We start from the raw sequence: 25,664 nt of genomic DNA, 5'->3' as shown, positions 1-25,664 counted from the left end.
AATGTTTTGGAGAGATGTTTATAATGTTAAGTGGGGAAAGGGTTTAAAATGATGATGTGTAGTATCAGCCTACTAGTTAAAAATTACAGTTATCAGGAAAAAATTATTTTGGAAAATCTTGGAACTCTCCTGAAGGCATTACATATCCACTAACTCAACTTTCCACTTAAAAGTGTTACTTTGGATGAAGGCGATCTTGTTAAATCACAGACTTTAGAAGCCGAATCCTTCCCACCCAGCCCTCAAGGTCCACGAGTAGCAGGGAAGGGAAATACCTGCTCCCTGCACGCCTGCTCCCAGCCCGACCCAGGGCGGGTAGGAAGAATCACGGCAGAGGGAGCAAGGATGGCTTTTAAGACCAGGTAGCGCTCAGTGGCAGCAGCTGCTGACAACAGCAGTGAAAAAAGGGTTGCTGTTCATAGAGGCCAAATACTGTAATCAGTTTTCAATTGATATTCCCTGAGATGTGGCTTGAGAATTAGGTTTCTCTAAAATTAGGTTTCTCTGTGTTCTGGTTCCTTCTGTAAAGGTGTCGTCCTTCTTGGAATGCAGGGACAGAGAAATCTGAATTGCTGTGCTTGTGTTTAGGTGAAAGGTAAAGATGGAGTTGGTGCTGTCATGGATTCCATGGAACTAGAGAGACAAAGAGGAATCACTATTCAGTCAGCGGCCACCTACACCATGTGGAAAGATGTCAATATCAACATCATAGATACTCCTGGTGAGTTGAGTTCTTGGTTTTATTGCAGCCTTTTGGGCAGCAGCACACTTACTTCTTTCCTCCCCTGTGACCTAGTTCATTTTTGAGTATCAAGTAAAACTCCAAAAGTGTGACTGTGAATTCCCTATTAGAGAAATCTGAATGGGACCTAGAATACTTCATCCTTAAGTGGTTTCTTTGAAAAAGAGTGCAAATACATAGTGACTAGGAAGATTCTTGCCTTTTACATGTTGCTGCTAATTCCAGAGGTGCCCATGTCCTAGTATCTTTTTGAAGTTTGGTTTTGCTGGGCCCCTGGACCTTATGGTTGGTGAATGGTATTGGTGGTTTAAAAAATCCACATTCTACCTGGAAGACTGCCATGATGACCAGAGAGAGAAAGCCTTTTACTTGTGCGTGTTGTAAAGATTCAGACTGCTTTTTAAGACGCTCACACGCTTCTCTGTCTCGTGCAGGGCACGTGGACTTCACAATAGAAGTTGAGAGAGCCCTGAGAGTGCTGGACGGCGCGGTCCTGGTTCTCTGTGCGGTCGGAGGGGTGCAGTGCCAGACCATGACCGTTAACCGGCAGATGAAGCGCTACAGTGTCCCCTTCCTAACTTTCATTAACAAGCTCGACCGGGTGGGCTCCAACCCAGCCAGGGCCCTGCAGCAAATGAGGTACTGCGCCTTAGAACAGTTACGATCGAGCTAACAGACCTTACATCTAGCTGCTGCTGCTGCTAAGTCGCTTCAGTCGTGTCCGACTCTGTGCGACCCCGTAGACGGCAGCCCACCAGGCTCCCCCGTCCCTGGGATTCTCCAGGCAAGAACACTGGAGTGGGTTGCCATTTCCTTCTCCGTTGGATGAAAGTGAAAAGTGAAAGGGAAGTCGCTCAGTCCTGTCCGACTCTTCGGGACCCCATGGACTATAGCCTATCAGGCTCCTCTGTCCATGGGATTTTCCAGGCAAGAGTACTGAGTGGGGTGCCATTGCCTTCTCCACCTTACATCTAGAAACACAGTTAATTCAGTGTCGTTAAGCTTTATCCTTAATTTTTTTTCCTTTTTAAAATTCACATGTGAATTACTTATTTTAGTAAATGGAACCCTGATGTCCATAGTTCAGTTTGTGATATGATTTTATCAAGTACTTTCTCTGTATAATCAGAGAAATATGACTTAAATTTTTAGATAAGTTGAAGGTGAATTCAGAACTCATCTGGTAATTTGTAGTGTTATAATTAGAGAAGTTATAATCTAGGATAGATTCTAAAAGTACTTCATGTTTATTTAGACAAGTGTAAAGGATTGTCTTCCGTTTTAACCTTTATTTGAGGAATTTCAATGTAATGCCTAAAATTGTCAATAGTATGCTATATTCTTGTTTTCATCAGTTAATGTATTTGTTGGGAAAGCAGCAGTCCTTCCTTTCTAGACATAACCCAGTGGTCTTCACATGATTTTACATTTTTCACAGTATGATGTATTTCACACAGCCTTTGAGAAGAGTCGATGGCACTCTTTACCTTTTGTAGATCTGTAGACAGAGCCAGAGTTCCTACTCAAGCCTCCTGTGACAGAGCTCTTGGATGTAGGCAGTAAAGTCTGGCAGCGGAGAGACTAATGTGTCTCCTGACAAGAGACGCAGCGTCAGGGAACTTTAAGTGAAGGCATTGCTGTGTGCTCTGATGGAGGTGACGTGTGTGAGAATATGCGCGTGAAACCTTTCTCTATTGGGTGTTTGTAACACTTTCTTGGTAAAATGAAATGTTTTCACTTTTTGTTTTAATTATATTTTACTTGTGGTTGGCAATAGATGGGCTCTTTCCACCAAGTCTTTTTCTGAATTCCAGGCAGATTCTCTTTCAGCATTTATTTGACTATTTTGGTAGTCAGATACTACTTTGCTCCACTCCCCTTTATCTGTTACCTCATCCTATAATTCCCACTAAATAGATTTTGAAACTTCTCAATCTGACCTCTCTGTCTTACTTTTTCTACCATACTTTCTCATATTTTCTGTTTCCTTCTGATTTTTCACTGGGTTATGAGAAAATTTTTGAGGTTAGTCTTCCAACTCACTTCTTTGGTATTCATCTGCTTCCCTTCTATTATTTAGCCTGGTTTTTGTTCTTTTTAATCCCAGCAATTACGTAGTTCAGTTTCATATTAATAGAGGTAATTACTTCTTAGATCTTTACATTTTGTTTTCTCTGGTAACTCTTTCCTTGGAAGTTGGTACTGTTTCTTGAACTCCCATCTCTTTCAAGCTGTTCGTTTCCTTGTGAAATATTTGGTAGTTCTTAGTTATCTGGTCAAAGTTACAGACTAAACAGTGGTGGCTAGAGCATATTTCTACTTGAATGTGAATTCCTGCCAATGAGTACAATTTCCGTTCTGTGGTTGTGCCTGATTGGGTGTACAGGCTGACGATGAGTGTCTAATAACCACCGTATGGATTTTCCCTGTAAGGAACTTCCTTTTCAGATAGCTGTACTTGGCTTCACTTGTATTAGCTGATCCAAGGAGACGTGGGCACAATTATCCCACCATCCTTTAATTTCCTGGCCAACCACCCAGTGACCTGTCTTCTCCCTTCTGTGTCTGATTCAGGGTATTCTGGGGATCTAATGGAAAAAGCACTTATCTTACAGTTATTTTTGTTGCCTAAATGGGGTTGTGCTTCCTGAGCACAATGAATTTGTCCATCTGTTCCCAGCTGCTTTGTACCTTTGGCTCTGACCTGCTAATCAGTTCCAAAGATCTGCCATTGATTTCTTTTTTTATTTACTTTGTCAGTTCAAAGAAATTTGGTGAAGAGAAAAAGGGGTAAACATGTGTTTTTATTTTTCAGGTCTAAACTAAGTCATAATGCAGCGTTTGTGCAATTGCCCATTGGTTTAGAGAGTGATTTTAAAGGTATTATAGACCTTATTGAGGAACGAGCCATCTATTTTGATGGAGACTTTGGGTAAGTGTTAAAAATATACTATTCAAATCTTACATTTTAAAAAAGTATCAAAGAGAAGGAAATGGATGAGTGCTTTAAAATAAACTTTTTTGAAATGAGACTGAAAAAATGTCATCTAAGATGATTTTCTTTTAATGCATTTAATTCTAGTTATGATATATGTATATCATATATACATATGGATGATATATACATATATACATTTGGATGATATACGTATATTACATTATGATATATGTGGTATGGTGAAGGGAGGCCTTCAGCTTAAACTAATGATGTAATATCTCTTTTTCTGCTTTTATTCATTGATCTGTTCATTTGTTCTGTAGATTTTGTTGGAACAACTACTGTGTCATGAGTATTGTTATAAAAGCTGGGAAGAAAGAGGGGATTATAAATACTTCCTCTACTTACTTCATAGGATTACAGAGATAAACAGATTAATGTGTAAAAGAAGTTACATATTCTTTTATGTAAATAAAAGAATGTAGTTTGGGCAATACAAAAAGCAAATTGGTAACTTTTGACATGCTATTTGGTCCATCAACCAACTTTTGAGAGACCTTTGCATACAGAGCCCAGTGGTTATCAAACTGTGGCATTCAGAAAAATCACCTGGAAAAATGCACATATCTGGATCCACTTGCAGGGATTCTAATGCAGTCGCTACAGAGTGGGGCCTGGTTGCATTTCTGGAATGCTCCCAAGTGGCGCTGATGTTTCAGGTCTGAATGCCACAGTTTGAGTGGCACTAATCTAGACAGTGCCGGAATTGTAAGTGATCCTTTGTTCTGAAGAGTCACTCTGAAGCCTGGCAGTTTCTCCAAAGGTCGTTTTTAACGGGGTCCCTTCCTCTGTTTTGGAACTGAGATTACTAGTATATCAGGTGGATGAAGGCCTTTGTGATCAGATAACTATAGAGTTTATCTTTATTGACCATCTTTTACATAAGGAGAAGATCAAGCCTATTCAGTGGACAAGGCGCTTCTCTCACTTTTTGTTCCACAACTAAGTAATGACAACCAAGTTTACCTCTCCTTAGAATGTAAGGGACAAGAATTTTTATCAGGTTTATCCGCTACTATGTCCCCAGCCTTAGAACTGTCTGGTACAAAATAGGGACTCAAAAAATATTTTTAAGTAAATGATTATATCACTTGCCCAGAATTACCAGTGCACACATTTCTGTCTTCTAAAGTAGAGGTTTTTAAACTTTGTTGTGCATCAGAACCACAGGTGGAACTTCTTAATAGACCTGTGCCTTTTCCCAGCCCTAGACCACTGGGTATGTATATTTTCAAAGGAAGTTTCCAAAATGAAAGACTTAAGCAGGGACCTTGCCAGGAAGGAAGAAATTAGATTCTGAAGGCTGTGAAGAGGCATTCTTTAGGATAATCAGAATTATTTTCTGACTATTTGTGATTTGCTTCTCCCTCCCCTACCCCCTTTTTTTTCAGGAATTTTTTTCTGAAAAGCTTGTTAGTGTTTGACATTAGATTGCATTTTAAAGAAATACTTTTAAAGTGTTCAGACTGATGTTTGTAAATATCAAGTGTGTCCATTTCTCTCTTGTGTGTATTTATTTGTGACTTTTAGCTATCTGGCCCCTAAAGGAATGGAGAATGGAGGTCAAGTTTGAACAGTCTGTCATAATTAGTAAACTTTTTTTTTTAACTACAAAATGGAGTATTCTGTATTAAAAAAAAATGTGTAATTGGATTTGTTATTCATGACCCAGAATAGTCAAGTCTAATCTTGCTTGTCAAAGACTGTGATATTCTGATTAATTTGGTTAATAGAATTTTCCAGTACAGTTGACCCTTGAACAGTGTGGAGATTAGAGGTGTTGATTCCTCATCCAGTCAAAAGTTCAAGTATAACTGTTGACTCCCCCCAAAACTTACCTACTAATAACCTACTGTTGACTGGACGCTATCAAAAATAAAAAGATAACATGAAAAGACATTCATATTTATTTACAGGTACAACAGTTCATGCATTGATAAGAAAGAAGCAGCAATGTATTGCTTTATGGTAGCCTAGGGTAATTGGTGGAAAGCAGTAGCCTAGCCTAGTCATTATGAAATTGTTTATGGCATATGACATTATAATCATTTCCTAATACAGTACTGGAAATGTTGTGACTTAAAAAAATTATGTGTGATGGTATGCGGTTTCTGTAATTTTGTGAGAGAGGCATACTGTATGGATGTAATTCTTTGAAAGCAAAGTTATAAAACAGTAATAAAACTAACACATTTTAAATTTCATATTAAATACCACTTACTTATTCCTACATAATGATAGGCTGTCCACTTCAATACAAGTGCACACAATGTAATACATGTATTTTTGCATGTTTATTGAAAAACATCTTTGTATAAGTGGACGTGCACAGTTCAAACTTGAATTGTTCATGGATCAGCTGTACTCACGGGCTTTGGGGTCAGTTTGGCTTTGAATTGTGTGTGGCTTGTACATTTACTGGTAGTATAGCCTTGAGCGATTTGCTTTGCCTGTTTGAAAGTATTTTGTCCACTATTCTGTCTGAATTTTATAGATACATATTTTTCTTATCTGTGATTTTAATGCAAAAATATCAGAGCTCTTATCTCAAAAAACGTTTTGACCATTAGTTTATCTTCTTCATTGATAACTTATATGTTTAATTGAATATTCTTTTTTCAAATTAATTTTTATTGAAGTAAAGTTAATTACAATTTAATTGAATATTCTTAAAGTACCAAAGTAAAACATTTCTTCTCTTAGTCAGATTGTTCGATACGGGGAAATTCCAGCAGAATTCAGGGCGGCAGCAGCAGACCACCGGCAGGAGCTGATTGAATGTGTTGCTAATTCAGATGAGCAACTTGGAGAGATGTTTCTGGAAGAAAAAACTCCCTCAATCTCAGATTTAAAGGCAGGTGCTCTCAAAATATGTCTTATATTAACAAGAAAAAGAAGGTTTTTTTGTTTAGTTTTGTTTTTTGTAGGGAAGGGACATGATGCTTTTATGTAGGGGCTTTATTAATGAAATCCAAGCAAGTTGTTTAACTTAATTGATTCCTTCAAAAAAAAGTGTGATATGGCATATTACTCTTTTTTTAAGGTAGTGAGTTATATAAAATGGGAAACGAATCAGTTTGTTCTAGGAAAAAAGATGTTTAAACAGCCAGCCTCTTGGACCTGTCTTTATTAAAAAGAAAAAAGATAAACTCTAAATGTATGCTGTTGACTATTTGGAAGGCCATAGATTCCTTTGCTTAATTGTCCACCTCTCTAAAATGAAGTGATCACCTGCCTAGGACTGGTATTCAGTTTTTAAACAGGCAGTTCTCCAGTGGTGTTGCTCAGTCACCCAGTCAGGTCCGACTCTTTGCAACCCCGTGGACTGCAGCACACCAGGCCTCCCTGTCCCTCACCATCTCCCAGAGTTTGCCCAAGTTCATATTCAGTGCATCTGTGATGCATCCAGCCCTCTCATCCTCTGACGCCCTCTTCTCCTGCCCTCAATCTTTCCCAGTATCAGGGACTTTTCCAATGGGTTGTCTGTTTGCATCAGGTGACCAAAATACTGGAGCTTCAGCTTCAGCATCAGTCATTCCAGTGAATTTTCAGGGTCGATCTCCCTTCACGTTGACTGATGTGATCTCCTTGCTGTCCAGGGGACTTTCATAAGTCTTCTCTAGCCCCACAGTTTGAAGGCATCAATTTTTTGGCATTCTGTGTTCTTTACCATCCAGCTCTCAGAACCATGTGTGACCACTGGGAAGACCATAGACTTAACTATACAGACCTTTGTCGGCAGAGTAATGTCTCTGCTTTCAACACGCGGTCTAGGTTTGTCATCGCTTTCCTGCCAAGAAGCGATTGTCTTATGATTTCATGGCTGCAATCACTGTGTGTGGTGATTTTGGAGCCCAAGAAGAGAAAACTACTTCTACCTTTTCCCCCTCTGTTTGCCCTGCGTATGGGGCCAGATGCTATTATCTTAGTTTTTTTTTTTTTAATTTAGTCTTAGGCCAGCTCTTTCACTCTCCTCCTTCACCCTCATCAAGAGGTTCTTTATTTCCTCTTCACTTTCTGCGATTGGAATGGTATCATCCCCATATTTGAGGTTGCTGATGTTTCTCCCACCTATCTTGATTCCGGCTTGTAAGTCATCCAGCCCAGCATTTCTCATGATATGCCCAGTGTGTTGGTTAAACAAATGCTGACGGCCCTGTCATACTCCTTTCTCCATCTTGAACCCATCAGTTGCTCCATACAGGGTTCTAACTGTTACTTCTTGACCCACATACAGGTTTCTTGGGAGACAGATAAGATGGTCTGGTATTCCCATCTCTTTAAGAGCTTTCCACAGTTTGTCGTGATCACACAGTCAAAGGTTTTAACATAGTCGATGAAACAGAGATAGATGTTTTTCTGAAATTTCCTTGCTTTCTCTGTAATCTAGTGAATCTTGGCAATTTGATCTCTAGTTCCTCTTCCTTTTCTGAACCCAGCTTGGACATCTGGAACTTCTTCGTTCGCATAATGCTGAAGCCTAGCATGCAAGATTTTAAGCATGACCTTACTAGCATGGGAGATGAGTGCAATTGTCCAATGGTCAGCACATTCTTTGGTACTACCCTTCTTGGGAATTGGGATGAGGGTTGACCTTTTCCAGTTCTGTGGCTACTACAGGGTCTTCTGGATTTGCTGCCATAAAAACCTTGATGGTGTCATCCTTTCAGTTCAGTTCAGTCGCTCAGTCATGTCTGACTGTTTGCAACCCCATGAATCGCAGCACGCCAGGCCTCCCTGCCCATCACCAACTCCTGGAGTTTACTCAAACTCATGCCCATTGAGTCAGTGATGCCATCCAGTCATCTCATCCTCTGCCGTCCCCTTCTCCTCCTGTGCCCAATCCCTCCCAGCATCAGGGTCTTTTCAGATGAGTCAGCTCTTCGCATCAGGTTGCCAAAGTATTGGAGTTTCAGCTTCAGCATCAGTCCTTCCAATGAACACTCAGACTGATCTCCTTTAGGATGGACTGGTTGGATCTCCTTGCAGTCCAAGGGACTCTCAAGAGTCTTCTCCAACACCACAGTTCAAAAGCATCAATTTTTCGGCACTCAGCTTTCTTCACAGTCCAATTCTCACATCCATACATGACCACTGGAAAAACCATAGCCTTGATCAAGACGGACCTTTGTTGGCAAGGTAATGTCTCTGCTTTTTAATATGCCATCTAGGTTGGTCATAACTTTCCTTCCAAGGAGTAAGCGTCTTTTAATTTCATGGCTGCAGTCACCATCCGCAGTGATTTTGGAGCCCAAAAAATAAAGTCTGACACTGTTTCTACTGTCTCCCCATCTATTTCCCATGAGGTGATGGGACCAGATGCCATGATTTTAATTTTCTGAATGTTGAGCTTTAAGCCAACTTATTCACTCTCCTCTTTCACTTTCATCAAGAGGCTTTTCAGTTCCTCTTCACTCTCTGCCATAAGGGTGGTGTCATCTGCATATCTGAGGTTATTGATATTTCTCCCAGCAATCTTGATTCCAGCTTGTGCTTCTTCCAGCCCAGCGTTTCTCATGATGTACTCTGCATATAAGTTAAATAAGCAGGGTGACAATATGCAGCCCTGATACACTCACTCCTTTTCCTATTTGGAACCAGTCTGTTGTTCCATGTCCAGTTCTAACTGTTGCTTCCTGACCTGCATACAGGTTTCTCAAGAAGCAGGTCAGGTGGTCTGTTATTCCCATCTCTTTCAGAATTTTCCACAGTTTATTGTGATCCACACAGTCGAAGGCTTTGGCGTAGTCAATAAAGCAGAAATAGATGTTTTTCTGGAACTCTCTGGCTTTTTCAGTGATCCAGCGGATATTGGCAATTTGATCTCTGGTTCCTCTGCCTTTTCTAAAACCAGCTTGGTGTCATCCTTTAGGGATTTGAATAGTTCTGCTGGAATTTCATCGCATTCACTAGCTTTATTAACAGCAGGGCTTCTTAAAGCCCACTTGACTTCACACTCCAGAATGTCTGGTTCTGGGTGACTAACTGTACCATTGTAATGATCTGGTTCATTAAGATCTTTATATAGTTCTTCTGTGTATTCTTTTCGTCTCTTCTTGATCTTCAGCATCTACTAGGTCTCTACCATTTTTATCCTTTATTGTGCCCATCTTTGGGCAGAATGCTCCCTGGATGTTTCCACTTTTTCTGAAGAGATCTCTAGCCTTTCCCCATTTGTTGTTTCCTCTATTATTAATCATGGTTCACTGAAGAAGGCCTTTTTGCCTCTTCTAGCTATTTTTTGGAACTCTGCGTTTAATTGGATGTACCTGTCCCGCATTCCCTTGCTTTTCACTTTTCTTTGTTCTTCCACTATTTGTAAGGCCTCCTCAGACAACCACTTTGCTTTCTTGCTTTTCTTTTTCTTTGGGATTGTTCTGCTTGCCACTTCCTGTACAGTATCGTGGACCTCTGTCAGTAGTTCTTTAGGCATGCTGTTAATTAGGTCTAGTCGCGTGAACCTATTTGTTACCTCTATTGCGAATTCGTACAGCATTTGATTTAAGTCATACCTGGCTGGCCTGTTGTTTTTCCTGGTTTTCTTTAGTTTAAGCCTGAATTTTGCTATGAGACACTGATGATCTGAGCCACAGTTAGCTCCAGGTCTTGTTTTTGCCGACTGTATACAGCTTCTCCATCTTCAGTTATAAAGAATGTAATCAGTCTGATTTTGGTATTGACTAATTGGTGATGGCCATGTGTAAAGTCATCTCTTGTGTTGTTGAAAAAGGGTATTTGCTATGACTAGTGCATTCTCTTGGCAGAATTCAGTTAACCTTTGCCCTGCTTCATTTTGTTCTCCAAGGCCAAACTTGCCTGTTACTCCAGGTATATTTTGACTTCCTGCTTTTGCATTCCAATCTCCGATGGTGAATAGAACATCTCTTTTAGTTCTAGAAGGTCTTCTAGGTCTTTGTAGAATTGATCAGCTTTAGCTTCTTCTGTGTTGGTAATAGGGGCATAGACTTGGATTACTGTGATGTTGAATGGCTTGCCTTGGAAACGAATTGAGATCATTCTGTCTTTTTGGGGGCTGTAGCCAAGTACTGTATTTCTACTCTTTTTTTGTTGCTTATGAAGACTACTCCGCTTCTTCTATGGGATTCTTGCCCACAGTAGATACAATGGTCATCTGAATTAAATTTGCCCATTCCCGTCCGTGTTAGTTCTCTGATTCCTAAGATGTCAGTGTTTGTTCTTACTATCTTCTGCTTGGCCATGTCCAGTTTTCCTTGCTTCATGGACCTGACACTCCACATTCCTTTGCAGCGTGGGGTTTTACTTTCATCACCAGACACATCCGCAGCTGAGAGTCATCTTTGCTTTGGCCCAGCCGCTGCACTCATTCTGAGGCTATTGGTAATTCTCCTCTACTCTTCCCCAGTAGTATCTTGGACACCTTCAGACCTGGGGTACTCATCTTCGGTGTCATATCTTTTTGGCCTTTTATACAGTTCATGCAGTTCTCACAGCAAGTATACTGGGGTGGTTCACCACTCCCTCCTCCAGGGGATCACATTTTGTCAGAACTCTCTGCTATGACCTGTTCATCTTGGGTGGCCCTACACGGCATGTCTCATAGCTTCCTTGAGTTATACAAGCCCCTTTGCCACCAAGGTAGTGAGCCATGAAGGGGATACTTAAACATTCAACCTCTTGGACATATCCTTATTAAAAAGAAAAAAGATAAACTAGAAATGGACGCTGTTGACTATTTGGAAGGCCATATAGATTTCTTTACTTGATTGTTCAGCTTTAAAATGAAGAGAAAATCACCTGCCTAAGACTGGTATTCAGTTTTTAAATAGACAATTCTCCATAAAAGAGAACAAATGGGTCAATAAGCACATGAAAAGATGCTCAACATCACTAGTCATTAGGGAAAGCAAATCAAAACCACAGTGAGATACCACTTTATTAATCAGGACGACTGTTACCTAAAAAGCAAAATAACAAGTGTTGGTGAGGATGTAGAGAAATTGAAATCCTTGTGCATTGCTGGTGGGAATGTAAAATGATGCTTCTTCTGTGGAAAACAGTACAGTGATTTCTCAAAAAAAAAAAACTAAACCCAGAACTACCACGTTGTTGTTGTTCTGTTGCTAAGTTGTGACTGGTTCTTTGCGACCCAATGGACGGCAGCACGCCTGCCTCCTATGTCCCCCACTGTCTCCCAGAGTTTGCTCAGATTCACATCCAAGAACTAACATACGGTCCAGCAATTCCATTTCTATATATGCAAGAGAATTGAAAGCAGGGATCAGATATTTGCACACCAGTGTTGACAGCAGCATAATTCACAGTAGCTCAAAGTTGGAAACAACTCAGTGCCTATCAGTGGATGAATAGACAGGTAAAATTGGCGTGTTCATACAATGGGATATTATTCAACTTTAAAAAAGGAATCAGTGCTCGCTTCGGCAGCACATATACTAAAATTGGAACGATACAGAGAAGATTAGCATGGCCCCTGCACAAGGATGACACGCAAATTTGTGAAGCGTTCCATATTTAAAAAAAAAAAAAGGAATCAGATTCTAATACATGCTACAATATGGGTGAGTCTTAAGGATATGTTAAGTGGAATAAGCCAGACATAAAAGGACAAATATTGTATGATCACACTTTTGTGGGATAGCCAGAAGAGTCAAGTTCCTAGTAGGACAGTGGTTACCAGGGGCTGGGGGAGGAAAGAATGGGAAGTTTAATGGATCCAGAGTTTCAGTTTGGGGTGATGAAAAGTTTTGGAGATAGTGGTGACAGCAATATGAATGTACTTAATGCTACTGAACTGTACAGTTAACAATGCTTAAAATAGTCAATTTTGTGATGTTTACGTTATCATAATAAAAAAAGACTGACACTTATTTTGCTAAACCACTTGGTACACTTAGCAGAGATCAGATAAATAAACACTGTGTGTAATACAGTGTACTCAAGTTTATAGATCAGGTGCACAAGGAAAGAACCCTATTGAAGCTGAGATGCTTACTAACGTATCTGAGCTTGAGTTCTGTACCATTCACAGAGGCCTTACCACCCCAGCTCTCTAATGACTAAGGAACTCCGTATAGGAAAGTATAGGTCTGGGCCTTCAATAAAGTCAAGCAGTGTATCCTAAGAACCACCAGAGAGAGGTCTTGATCTATTAGAAGGAGTGTGTCAGGAGCCCCCGAGAGCACTCCAGATTCTGATTCACTGGGAGTCAGGACTCAGCAGGTAATCACACTCATGGCTATGATGCGTTACAGTGAGAGTACAAAGCAGAATCAGCAAAGGGAAAAGGCGTGTGAGGTCACGTCCAGAAGAAACCAGGTGGAAGCTTCCAGGCGCTCTCTCAAACGGAGTCTTGCCCTGCGTGTCCTTGAGCAGCAAGTTGTGACTGTACCTGTGAAATGTCTACCGGGGAAGGTCATTGGAGACTCAGTGCCCTGGGTTTCACTGGAGGCTGGTCACATAAGGCTCCCCTGGTCGGTTAGATGGTAAAGAACTAAACTGCAATGCAGGAGAGCTGGGATCAGTCCCTGGGTTGGGAAGATCCCCCTGGAGAAGGGAATGGCTACCCACTCCAGCAGTTTTATCTGGAGAATTCCATGGACAGAGGAGCCTGGCCAGCCACGATCCATGGGGTCACAGAGTCGGGATGACCGTGCGACATACTCACTCACATAAGCACACCCTGCCTAGCATGTACCGATTTCCAGACTCCCTGAAGGAAAGCAGGTATTTAGCATACATCCCATTGTTTTTGCAGCAGTATAGGCACAGTGGACCAGTCTCACCAGTTCTGGAATTCTGGGAATCACCTGATATCCAGATTCCCAGAAGCCAGCCGGGGGCCAGCCTTGCAAGGGGGCTTTCAGGGAGAGCACTTTCAGTCCTGCTGCGTTTGCTGTTTTCTTCCAGGATGCAGTGTGCTTTATTTCTCTGTTGTCATTGGGTGTATTAGGGACAGTGGAAAGGCAACAGTTTTCAAATGTGAATGTGATTCTTACAAAAGTAAGGGAAATTTAGGGTAAGAACATAGCTTTTGTTAGGCTGGTATAGGTTTAGCTTTAATTTCACCTTTTTTCTATTTATCAACCACATTCATGTGTTTCTCTATTCAATGGAAGTAAAGAAAGCGTGGTAAGATTCATATGTTCCTACTTTTGCATATAAGGAAGGGTTGGAAAATCAAAAATATGACCTTGTGGCCTAAGGTAGCTCAGTGGTTAGTGACCAAGCCGTTTCTGGTTCCTAGAAAAAGCAAGTTTTTAAGAGAGTTTCAAATAGTGATTGTTTTCTTCACACGTTTGTTTTCTTCTTTTTATACTCGTTTTTTTGTGCTCAGTTGTTATCCTAGTTTTCATTGTGATGTTTAGAAATTGTGGTTATAAATGTTTTGCTTTAAGGTTTGTGGAATATCTAGGTTTCTGTTTTTCCTGAGGACTGAGAAATAACTATGCTGCTCCGCATTTCTGCTGCACCAACAGCTGTGGTGGGTTGTGGCCACAGCACAGACTGCTGTTGGCCTCTTCTGGCCGCCAGAGCTAAAGCTCCGCTGCCCCCTCTGAGGCCTGTAGCCAGTAGCCCCTGAGGAGCAAGGCTGGGACGCATGGATGGTGCTTGCATGAGAGGTTGGTGCAAGACCAAGAGGTTGTTATTTACAGCCGGTTACTGTCAGGACCCTTAATTTATGAGCACCTTGCACTGGTTTGGCTTCCCGTGTATATGTCCTTTAAAAAAAGAAAGCAAGCTGGTTAATTGTTATTTTAATAGATGATACTTTCATATGGTTTAAACATTCAGAAACTATGTAAAGGCACACAGTAAGAAGTCTCTCACCCGGCTCTCATCTGCCCGGCGCTCTGCGCTGTGCTTAGTTGCATAGTCGTGTCTGACTCTTTGTGACCCCATGGACCCTACCAAGCTCCCCTGTCCATGGGGTTCTCCAGGCAAGAGTACTGGAGTGGGTTGCCATGCCCTCCTCCAGGGAGTCTTCCCAATCTACCCAGTTCTCCCGCATTGCAGGCAGATTCTTTTCTGTCTGAGTCACTCTGGGCCCCATTCCTAAACCAGGCTGCCAGTTAATAGTTTCTCGTGTTTCTTTACATAGATTTTTGTTTTGTTTTGTTTGCATATGTATTGCTTTTTCCTCTAGTTTGCACAATTGTTAACATACCATTTACACTGTCCTATGTGTAAACGCTGGGCTGGAAGAAGCACAAGCTGGAATCAAGATTGCCGAGAGAAATGTCAATAACCTTAGATATGCAGATGACACCACCCTTATGGCAGCAAGTGAAGAGGAACTAAAGAGCCTTTTGATGAAAGTGAAAGAGGAGAGTGAAAAAGTTTTCTTAAAGCTCAACATTCAGAAAACTAAGATCATGGCATCCGGTCCCATCACTTCATGAGAAATAGATAGGGAAACAGTAGAAGCAGTGTCAGACTTTATTTTTTTGGGCTCCAAAATCACTGCAGATGGTGATTGCAGCCATAAAATTAAAAGACGCTTACTCCTTGGAAGGAAAGTTATGACCAACCTAGATAGCATATTAAAAAGCAGAGACATTACTTTGCCAACAAAGGTCCGGCTAGTCAAGCTGTGGTTTTTCCAGTGGTCATGTATGGATGTGAGAATTGGACTGTGAAGAAAGCTGAGCAGTGAAGAATTGATGCTTTTGAACTGTGGTGTTGGAGAAGACTCTTGAGAGTCCCTTGGACTGCAAGGAGATCCAGCCAGTCCATCTTGAAGGAGATCAGTCCTGGGTGTTCATTGGAAGGACTGATGCTGAAGCTGAAACTCCAGTACTTTGGCAACCTGATGCGAAGAGTTGTCTCATTGGAAAAGACCCTGATGCTGGGAGGAATTGGGGGCAGGAGGAGAAGGGGACGGCAGAGGATGAGATGGCTGGATGGCATCACTGACTTCGTGGACATGAGTTTGAGTAAACTCTGGGAGTTGGTGATGGACAGAGAGGCCTGGCATGCTGCGATTCATGGGGTTGCAAAGAGTCAGACACGACTGAGCAACTGAACTGAACTGATGTTTATTTATAGTTTTTTCTCCAAATTGAAAGTTAGTGACATTCTGAGGGTTGAAAGCAGTTACAGTGTTGGAAAAGTTAAATAGCCTTTTTCTTTCAATTTTTTTTTGGGGAGGGGTGGTATTTTGACCTTAAGTTGTAGAGAACCCCATTCCAGTCTCTACTAAAGCCAGTACTCCAAAGAGTATCAATTTATTTCATTCATTTGTTGCCTTGTAGTTGATCTGAAACACAAAATGTAACTTTAAGATGAACTAATTTTTTTTTTGTAGCTTGCCATTCGCAGAGCCACGATAAACAGGTCATTTACTCCCGTCTTTCTGGGAAGCGCCTTGAAAAACAAAGGAGTTCAGCCTCTTTTAGACGCTGTTTTAGAATACCTCCCGAATCCATCTGAAGTCCAGAATTTCGCCATTCTCAATCAGGAGTAAGTCTCAGAAATTGATTCTTAGTCTGTGCACAAGAATTGAACATCTGTGCACTGGAAAAGAATTTAAGAATGGTTTTTGAAGTTATGTTGCATTTGTGGGTTTTTTCCAATAATTTATAAAAATCAATCTTTATTTCTGTTTGGGTAACAATTTTGGCATAAAGAAAATTATTATGCATATCACATTCTGTTTGTAAGTTAGAATATGGTTTGTTTCATTATGAAGATTTACATCATTAGAAAATTTTCTCATGTGGAACCAATTTTTTTTTTAATAATTTTTGAGAAACAATTTTTTAAGCTTTATTTTTTTTCTGCGAGACTCGTTTTGTGATTTTTATTCTATTCTGGTCCTGTCATAGTGCAGTATTGGCCAGAAGTTATTCTTGTTGATCCCATTCAGTGAAATTTCGCTTAATAATAAGCTCAGAAATGTTTAGTGCAAGTATGCTTTTTCTCAGGTAATATTCTGATGAAACAAATTGATAGAAAAGAAATATCAAATATTGCATCTCACAAATGTGTATGTCTTTTATTTTAAGTGACTCCCAAGAGAAAACCAAAATCTTAATGAACCCCCAAAGAGACAGTTCCCATCCGTTTGTTGGCCTGGCTTTTAAACTGGAGGTAAGTTGCTTTCTAATGTATTTAACTGATGTATATAGAATTTTTCTTTTAGGCTTTTATTCCTATTACAAAGTGACTCTTAGGAAAGATTTAGTTACAGATTTCTCCACTGTAAAGTTACTTTGTCCCCCACCCTGTTCCATACTGACTCTAGTAGGAGGTTTCTATGCACAGCCCACACTTAAGGGGTGAATTACGATCTTCCTCCATGAGGGGGCAGTGTCTCTGTGAGTTACATGGGATTCTTCTGTAAGGGAGAGTTGTCCTTTCTCCCCCATATTTGTTTGTTCAGTTGTTTGTTTTTATCATCTGGACTTATATCTCTTTCATACTTTGAGCTAAAACCCAGTAGTATGTTACTTATTTTATTGCCAGACTGACCAGTGTTTGCTGTTGGTGCCCTTTCAGGTGGCTTTTGTGTCCCTTAGACATGCCCCAGTATTTTGCTGCTTTGAGCACTTCCTTACCTTCCAGGCTTATGTTGTATATTCCCTGCCCCGGCCTGAGAATCAGCTGTCTGAGAGCCCTGGTTCCTTTTAATTGTGAGTGGTGTTAGGAACCGAGATTTGGGGACTGGGTGTGCTTTTTGTTGTGGTGGTGTTGCTTCTGTGTATAATATTTTAAGGAGGAAAAAGGTAGATAGGTCGGAAGTGTTCAAGGGTGATTATTTCTGGGATGGAATTATATTGGGGGTGGTGCTTTTTCCTAGTTTTTATTTTTAAGTTTTTACAGTATGATTTTTATTCTAGATCCAGAAAAACTAATTGTAAGTTAAGAAGTAGAAATAACACTGCAGTGACAGTGTTCGTTTATTAGTTATTTTTGGCTGTGCTGGGTCTCTGTTGGCTGGGTGCGAGCTTTCTCTAGATATGGTGGGCAGGGACTACTCTCTGTTGCAGGGCCTGGGCTTCTCATTGCAGTGGCTTCTCTTGTTGGAGAGCATCGGCTCTAGGCACACCGTCAGTAGTCGCAGCGCACGGGCTTAGTTGCTCCACGGCATGTGGAATCTTCCTGGACTAGGGATGAAACCCATGTCCCTGCATTGGCAGGCCGATTCCCATCCGCTGTGCCACCAGGGAAGTCCTAGGAATATTTTTCTTAGGATCCCCAGAATGTGATTCTTGAGTAAAATACATAAAATATTTTAAATATTTAACGGTATATATTGCCAGATTGCTTTCATATTTTTAGTTTCAGGTCAACAGGGAAGAGACTCAGCTATACATAGTCAGATATCCATTCTCCCCCAAACTCCCCTCCCATCCAGGCTGCCACATAACATAGAGCAGAGTTCCCTGTGTTATGCAGTAGGTCTTTATTGGTTATCCATTTTAGACGGTCACTTATTACTTAAAGTTCCATGTAGTTAGGAGTTTTCTGGTGTTCTCCGGTTTTGGGCTTAAGTCTCCTGCCTCTGGATTTTAGTTTTATTCTTCCTGTAGACTCAGGACTTCTCCAACTATACAGCACTGATAATAAAACTTCTAGGTTAATGGCAAAAAGATTCTCCCCCGTTAGGGACACCCAGAGAGGTTCACAGAGTTACATGAAGAAGAGGAGAGGGAGGAGGGAGATAGAGATGAGCAGGAGGAGAAAAAGGGGGACTCAAGAGGAGAGAGACAGATCTACGCAGTTGTCTGTTCCCAGAGTGTTCTCCGTAGCCCAGACACCCACCAAGATTCACAGAATTGGATTGGGAAGAGAAGGGGAAAGGAGGAAATAGAGGTGTTCTGAGGTAGAAAACAGAGAGTCAAGATTGGGAGAGAAAAATCAACACACTCCTGAATAAAAATGGGAACTGAATATTGGATTCTTAAATGTTCACAATTTATATCATATACTGAAAAACAAAAATTAAAAATCTAGAGTAGAGATTAGACTCTTAAAAATACTATATTAAAAACAAAAACCAAAACACACACAGAAAAAATTTTTAAAATATATATGAAGTTCAGTTTAAAAATAGGGCTTCTCTTCTTTTTTTTTTTTTGGTAAGGTTATAGTGTATTGAAAATGAAAATTAAGGAGTAGTAGAGGAGTACTAGAGGACTTTAAAAGAAAAATAGAAGAGAAAAAGGAGAAAAAAAAGAATTTTCCCTAATTAAAAAGTCATAAAAATCTATGAAAATGAAAGTTAAGGAGTAATGGAGTAATAGGGAATTTTAAAGGAAAATAAAAGAGAAAAAATTAAAAAAAAATTTTTTTTTTCCTTATTTAAAAAAAAAAAAAGTAAAAATATATCTAGGAATTTCTCTGGAGCTGTTGCGGTCAGTGTGGGTTCGGCTCAGTTTCAGATATCTCCTCGTTCCAGCTTACACTTCTCGATATCTACAGGCCCCTTCCCGGTGTAGGCGGTGTTTTCTACAGGGATTTTAATCTATTGCACCAGTCCCTTCTGAAGCGTTCCCTTTGTTTATTTGGCTTCTGTTTGCCGGTTTCTTCAGAGCCTCATTTCCGCCCTGACACAGGCGGGCGGAGGTGGACTCTTATTCAGGTAGCTAGTTCCGTCGTGCTGCGGTGTGGGGTTGGCGCTGCTTTCTCCGTCTGCGCTGCTCAGGATCCCGGCTGCTCTATAAGGAGCGCGCCCCGCGCTGCGCACAGCTCCAGCCCTCAGGTGTTCCACAAAAGAGCGGAACAAAAGGCTGCGTTCGCTCTTGTGCCTTCCCCGTCAGAGCGGTCCAGGCAGCCAAGAGCTTGACAGGCGCACTCTCCCCGGGTGCGGCGCGCCGACTCCCTTCCGCGGTCCCAATCTCGGTTTCCGCCCGCGCCAGTCGGGTGCGTGCGCCTTCCGCCCTCCGCGTCCCCAGCCCCAGTCCCCGCCCGCGCCGGTCGCGTGCCTGCGCCCTGTGTCTCACCGCGACCTGCTTCCGCCTCCGGCGGGTCTGGGCCGGTCCGCAGTCTGCGAGCTCTTCTCTGGACTTTCTCGGTCCCTTTGTTCTGCGAACGGCCGGCAGCGTGTTCGGGCCGGTTAATTTTCTCTCTCTCTTTTGCTCTCCCACAGTTCAAATTGGCACCTCACAAAAGCTCCCTCCGATTGTCCTCAGGGCACTCAGGCCCGGACCCTGCCCCAAGCAATGCCGCCGGCTCCTCTCCGTGCCGCCCCCACTTGCTGGTGGCGGATGCGGGTATCTGGGGTACTTTTCTGCTGAGAGTTGCTTTTAGGCACGTAATCTGTGGGTTTTATTTATTGTTTCCCTCCCAGTCAGGTTACCCTCCGAGATTCAAACACTTCCCCCAGGCCCGCCAGTGCGAGGGTTTCCCGGTGTCTGGAAACGTCCTCTAAAGACTTCCTTCCCGGGATGGATCTCCGTCCTTAGCTCTTTTGTCTCACTTTTTATCTTTTATATTTTGTCCTACCTCCTTTCGAAGACAATGGGCTGCTTTTCTGGGTGCCTGATGACCTCAGCTAGCGATCAGAAGTTGTTTTGTGAAGTTTGCTCTGCGTTCAGATATTCTTTTGATGAATTTGTAGGAGAGAAAGTGGTCTCCCCGTCCTACTCCTCCGCCATCTTGGCTCCTCTTGGTTATCCATTTTAAATGTAGCAGTGTGTACATGTCCATCCCAAACTCCTTAACCATCCCTCCCCCCAATCCTTTTCCCCGTATCTTGCCTTAATTCTTAATAATAGAAAACATTTTTCCATATATTCATTATGCAATTCTATGTCCTCTTTTGTAATTCCCTCTTTATGTTTTTGTCTTTCCTTTTTTAAAATTAGAATCAAAGTGTTTTACTTATTTGTATGAACCTTTCTCTGATAAAATTTTTAGAAAAACAATTATTTTAAAATTTACATAGTCAAATACATCAATCTTTGTCTTTTGTTATTTTCTCAGTCTTCCTCTTTGATTATATTCTATAAATACTTCCTTTTGTCTCTTCTGCTTTCTTGTGGGTTCTTTTGTTTTTTTCATTGTTAACCCAGTTGGACTTTGTTTTGCTGAATGCTGTTAGGATCTCAGAAGGCTGTTTGGATTCCTCTGCCTCCAAATGCAAGACCAATTGTACAGTTACCAGTTTTTGAACAGTGTTAAATTTTTTCATTGATTGTGATGTCTCCTTTTTCATCTATTGACTAATGAATTAAACATTTTAGATATTTATTTTATAAAGGCTATTACTTCAGTATTTTGAAGTATTTAATATGTTCTTATATCAGTTATTTTCTATTTTTAGCTTTTCTTCTAAATATTAAAAATCACTAATAATATATTTTAAAAGTCCTCTTTGGAATTTTATTACTATTGTGTTAAACCTAAATATTAATATGGGAAGAACTGGCAACTTTTACATATTTACCTAACATTTAGTGTTAATATTCAGGAGGAAATGATACTGATTATTCATTTTATATTCAGTTACTTTACAGAATTCATATTTGTATAGTTTTCCAGGTGATTATCAGTTTTTCTAACATGTATAGTCTTTCATTTCTAATGATATTTTTGTTGTCTCTCTAATATCATTTTACCTTATTTTTATATCTTACTGTATTAAACTGAACTTATGAAATAACTGCCTTATAATTTAAAAACTTTTTCTAGTAACTTTTTTCAGAGGAAACAGAAGTAGTATCTTGGGTTTTGATATCAGAAAGAACAAGAAGCATTTAACCTGATTCAAAACTAGCATCAAAGTAGTCTATGACAATAAGCTGAAACATATATAAGTTGTACTACTAAAACTGAGAGCAAGTATTTGAAGGTGATTATGAAATTTTCCTCTTATTTTTGATTCCTGTGTTTCTTTTTCACTCTTTCTGTCCTTACCCCATCTTGACTTCTAGGCAGGTCGATTTGGACAGTTAACTTACGTCCGCAATTATCAAGGAGAGCTGAAGAAAGGTGATAACATCTACAATACAAGGACGAGAAAGAAAGTGCGGGTGCAGCGGCTGGTTCGCATGCATGCCGACATGATGGAGGTGAGTACCCGGGCTTCGTTGTACAACCAGAAGTTTCTCTCATGTGGTTGAAACAGGTCTACTTTTTTGTTATCCTGAGCACCACAAGAAAATCACTTCTAGTTGAATGTATTTTCCTAGCTTCTTCCTTTTTAGTTAGGTGGGCTACATTTCTCATGTAGCACTTTGGTGTAGGCTAAATTAGCACATATTACGAACACGTTTTATACCACCATTTGTGAGTTAGCTGTCTGTCCTCAGTGGCCAGGGTTAGGAAGAAGGGACAGCACTTTCCTCAAGAGCTAGCCTTGGAAAGAGTATAATAGGTTTTTAGTTCAGTGGAACTGTGGTTCTCAAAAGTAAATGAGAATAATAAATTTACACATAACTTCCCATATTGCCCAGTGGATTTACTTCCTGAAATATGGAAATAGAATCAACCCCTAGAAGGGCTTTATTGGTGCTAGAATTCATCTAAAGATTTAAAACCTCTGAAGGCCTAGTCTGGGAGATAAACTTTGGCTTATGATTTGACTTCTTGAATTGGCTCTGAACCTGTTCTGGCCTTCTGTGGTCCGCAGGGTGAAGCGTTGGCAGGAAGACCAAGTACAGGAGGTTGTCCCCTCCTTGCGCCCTTTCCCAGTTCAGCTCAGTTATTCCTAGAGAAATTTATTAGTCTAAGCAAAATCTTAGGGCAGACATTTTTGGCATCCATAACTATTGTATCTCCTGGAAAATGGATAGACAGTCTTTCAAAATTAGACATCATTGTTTTTTGCAATAGGCAGCAGGGGGCAGGCTAGAGGGATTAGTGATTGTCAGAGCTGTTTCATGGGCCAGAAGGATCCCTATAGCTGTATAACTATTAAAGCAAGACACGCACACTTGCTCATTCACAGCCACAGCTGTTATGAATGAACTGTTAATATAAAAGGACAAAGAGTAGGAAGTTTAGAGGCCCCAGTGCTTTATTCTTAGATTTCCTGTGTTTTCTTAACTGCTTAGATCTCCTGCCTTTGTTTTCAAAACTTCCTTTGCAAGCTTTCCTTGTATGCCTTGGTCATAGACATTTCCTTGTTAGACAATGGCAGCACATATAGCACTACATACTTTTTAATTCTATAGGAATTACTTTAGAACCATGAGGCTCTGTGTTCTGTTGGTACTGCAGATCCCCCAAGTAAAGATGCCATGTTCTGAGTTTCCATTTACAGTAGAATCTTGCCAGTTGACATGTGGTTTAAATAAGAGCCTGTTGAAGGTGTACCTTGCCATGGTTGATTGTTGGTATTGCGTTGATTCTATCTAATTCTTTCTTTGTGGAATTCATGGTGAGACTCTGGCATGTTTGTTTGTGTACAGTGTGTTTATTGTGCAGTTACTTTTTAGTGAGTATGTGCAGATTTGAATTACTTGCAAGTATCATTTTGTATTCTTTCTTTAGGATGTTGAGGAAGTGTTTGCTGGAGACATCTGTGCATTGTTCGGCGTTGACTGTGCCAGTGGAGACACATTCACAGACAAAGATAATAGCGGCCTTTCTATGGTAAGTCATTTAACTTCAAAGCTGTTTATCACTTACATTTCAAAAATGTATGTTCTAGTACTTCAGAAAAACAATCACAGAAGTTTTCATTGAGTGCCACAGGCATCAAGTGTAGATTGGTTGTGGCTCTTTTAATGTCAACTGAGCAAGTGTCCTGTGTTAGCTGACTTACCTGGTTTTTCTTAGTAAAATCATTCCACCATCCTCCAAGGTTTAGCATGGAGGGAAAATCTCCACTAGGTAACCTGGCCTGTATGGCTGTGACTCCTCCACCCTGAGACCTGCCTCCCTATTGTGGGTACGTCCCTGATTGCGGTCACCATCATCAGGCTGGTCCCAGCCAAGTGCTTCTTCCTTAGTAACTCGGCAGCTGGAGAGAGGATGCCTCCCTCAATCTCCTAGAGAACCGTAAGAGCAGTCCCCTAGAGAACCATAAGAGCAGTCTCCTAGAGAACCGTGAGAGCAGACTCCTAGAGAACCGTGAGAGCAGACTCCTAGAGAACCATGAGAGCAGACTGTGACATTTAGGCTGGACTCCGGGGAGTTGCACGACAGACCAGAACCGTGCTCTGCAGGCAGGATGCAGCTAGCAGAGTATGCTCAGGGCACTTCCTGCCTTTCTGTCCCCTTCACTCCCACCCCCTTCTTGCCCCCACAGGAGGGCGGCTCTTCTACAGTATGACCATGTGTTCCTGAGGGTGCTTCCTCTCCTGAATTCAGTAAAGGAGGAATAATGAGTACAGAGGGGATAGGCGCTTAGATTGTTTATATATAAGAACTCGTCCAGCCCTAACAGGTGATCTCTGTAGTAGCTCCTATATCATATGATGAATTCTTAATCTTATCATTTAGCTTTTTTGTTTAAAGTATTCTCTGATGTCTGTGGTTTTACATGTGGAGTTAGGACACTAAAATCAGTTTCAATAAGTGGACTTTTTAATAAGTATTCTTGATGAGACTGTCTCTAAACTTGTCATGAGCAGTATGAAGGGACTGGAGGTTGTGGGAAGTGCTCGAGCGTTGAAGCAAATAGACCTTGGTCAGAGCCCTGTGCTACTGCTGGCCCTTGACCAAGTTATTCATTATTCTTGCCAACCCTTTAATTATTTTATTTGTAAAATGGGGATAATAAAACCCACATGCCTCTCATTTAACCTGACTGGTTAAATGAGATATCGTATGTATGAAGAATCTAGTTCCTTTCTCTGCTTCTCTTATCAATGATTGCAGTATAACCTTTATTTATATATTAATATATTCATCATTTAATGAAAAGTAGAGCAAGATATATTTTGTCTGCCTTAAAGATGTTGACTATAGTGTTTTCTTCTGCTTGTAAAGAACATTAAAATTAATCCATCTCTGACATATACAGTACTGTGTTTGAATTCTTGTCTGTTCTTTTAAAACTATTTTAGGAGTCAATTCATGTCCCCGATCCTGTCATTTCAATAGCAATGAAGCCGTCTAACAAGGTAGGAGTTTGATTAGCACTTAGTCAATCACAGTAGAATCTTGAGCTCCTTCTCACCTGTCTCCACAACGCATATGGTATCTTGTGATGACCATAAGCGCTCTTACGGACTGTTTCCTTTTCTGGTATTCAAATCATCGTTTAAAATTTACCAGTCTGTTACTAGTAAGTACTCCTCAGAATATTTGAAGAGGTTGATGGTTTTAACGTATTCATCAGACTGTGCTTTATAACTCTTACTGTAGTAAAGGTATATCACTGGCTCCAGAATGGTAAGTGTAAGTAACTTCCTAGATGGAGATCATAAGAGATAGAAAAGAGGAAACTGGGGCATTTGTCCTCAACTGCAGAAAAACCTCACTGTAAAGAACATTAGAATGTTGCATCAATTAAATTGCCTCATGGATTATAGTACATCTCCACATCTGTGGTAGTTATGCAGTAAATGTCTGATTATAACATGGAAGGCCTGCAAATAAGACTGTTTCAACTCACTTTCAGATATAACAGTTTTATGATTGTATTTCATGTCATTTAGCTTTTTAGCCAAAATTGCTTGAATAGGTTCTGTATTTGCATAACTTGTCACTGAAATTAGTCCTGATCTTGAACCATAATTGTTTAGTTCTTAAGTTAGTTATATTCATAACTGTCACGTTAATGCGCTATATTGAAATTAATTCTTTTATGCATTGAGTGAACATTGTATGATCTCTTGTCATCTAGGTACTATCATTATAGAACATGTTCTGATTTATTGTCTTATGGATATATTAACGGCTACTGCTTCATCTGTTTTGAGGAACTTGAGATTTTTCTTCTCAAATTACAGAAAAGAGAATGTTGAGGTGGCAAGAAACATTCAGTCACTCCATCTCAGAAATTTGAAGCAAGTCGAACCTTACATCTTA

At 40.7% G+C, this 25,664-nt stretch overlaps 1 protein-coding gene and 1 non-coding gene across 2 annotated transcripts in view; both read left to right on the top strand.

Annotated features, from left to right (window-relative positions):
- The window catches only part of GFM1 (G elongation factor mitochondrial 1), a 49,991-nt gene that overhangs the window by 3,477 nt on the left and 20,850 nt on the right, over nucleotides 1-25,664 (top strand). Inside the window, exons 3-11 of the mRNA XM_043473898.1 lie at nucleotides 589-721; nucleotides 1,177-1,381; nucleotides 3,558-3,674; nucleotides 6,444-6,594; nucleotides 16,045-16,199; nucleotides 16,745-16,829; nucleotides 21,617-21,754; nucleotides 23,178-23,279; nucleotides 24,698-24,754. Coding sequence (XP_043329833.1) covers nucleotides 589-721; nucleotides 1,177-1,381; nucleotides 3,558-3,674; nucleotides 6,444-6,594; nucleotides 16,045-16,199; nucleotides 16,745-16,829; nucleotides 21,617-21,754; nucleotides 23,178-23,279; nucleotides 24,698-24,754 — 1,143 coding nt within the window. The remainder of the gene's footprint in view (nucleotides 1-588; nucleotides 722-1,176; nucleotides 1,382-3,557; nucleotides 3,675-6,443; nucleotides 6,595-16,044; nucleotides 16,200-16,744; nucleotides 16,830-21,616; nucleotides 21,755-23,177; nucleotides 23,280-24,697; nucleotides 24,755-25,664) is intronic.
- Nucleotides 12,149-12,255, top strand: LOC122445608. The gene has a single exon (XR_006270576.1). It is a non-coding gene; the product is annotated as a U6 spliceosomal RNA (small nuclear RNA).

This window comes from Cervus canadensis, chromosome 7 (assembly GCF_019320065.1).
Source record: "Cervus canadensis isolate Bull #8, Minnesota chromosome 7, ASM1932006v1, whole genome shotgun sequence".
In the NCBI taxonomy this organism is placed as follows: Eukaryota; Metazoa; Chordata; class Mammalia; order Artiodactyla; family Cervidae; genus Cervus; species Cervus canadensis.
Note: the sequence above shows the minus strand (reverse complement) of the source record. Positions and strands in the feature narration are given on the sequence as shown.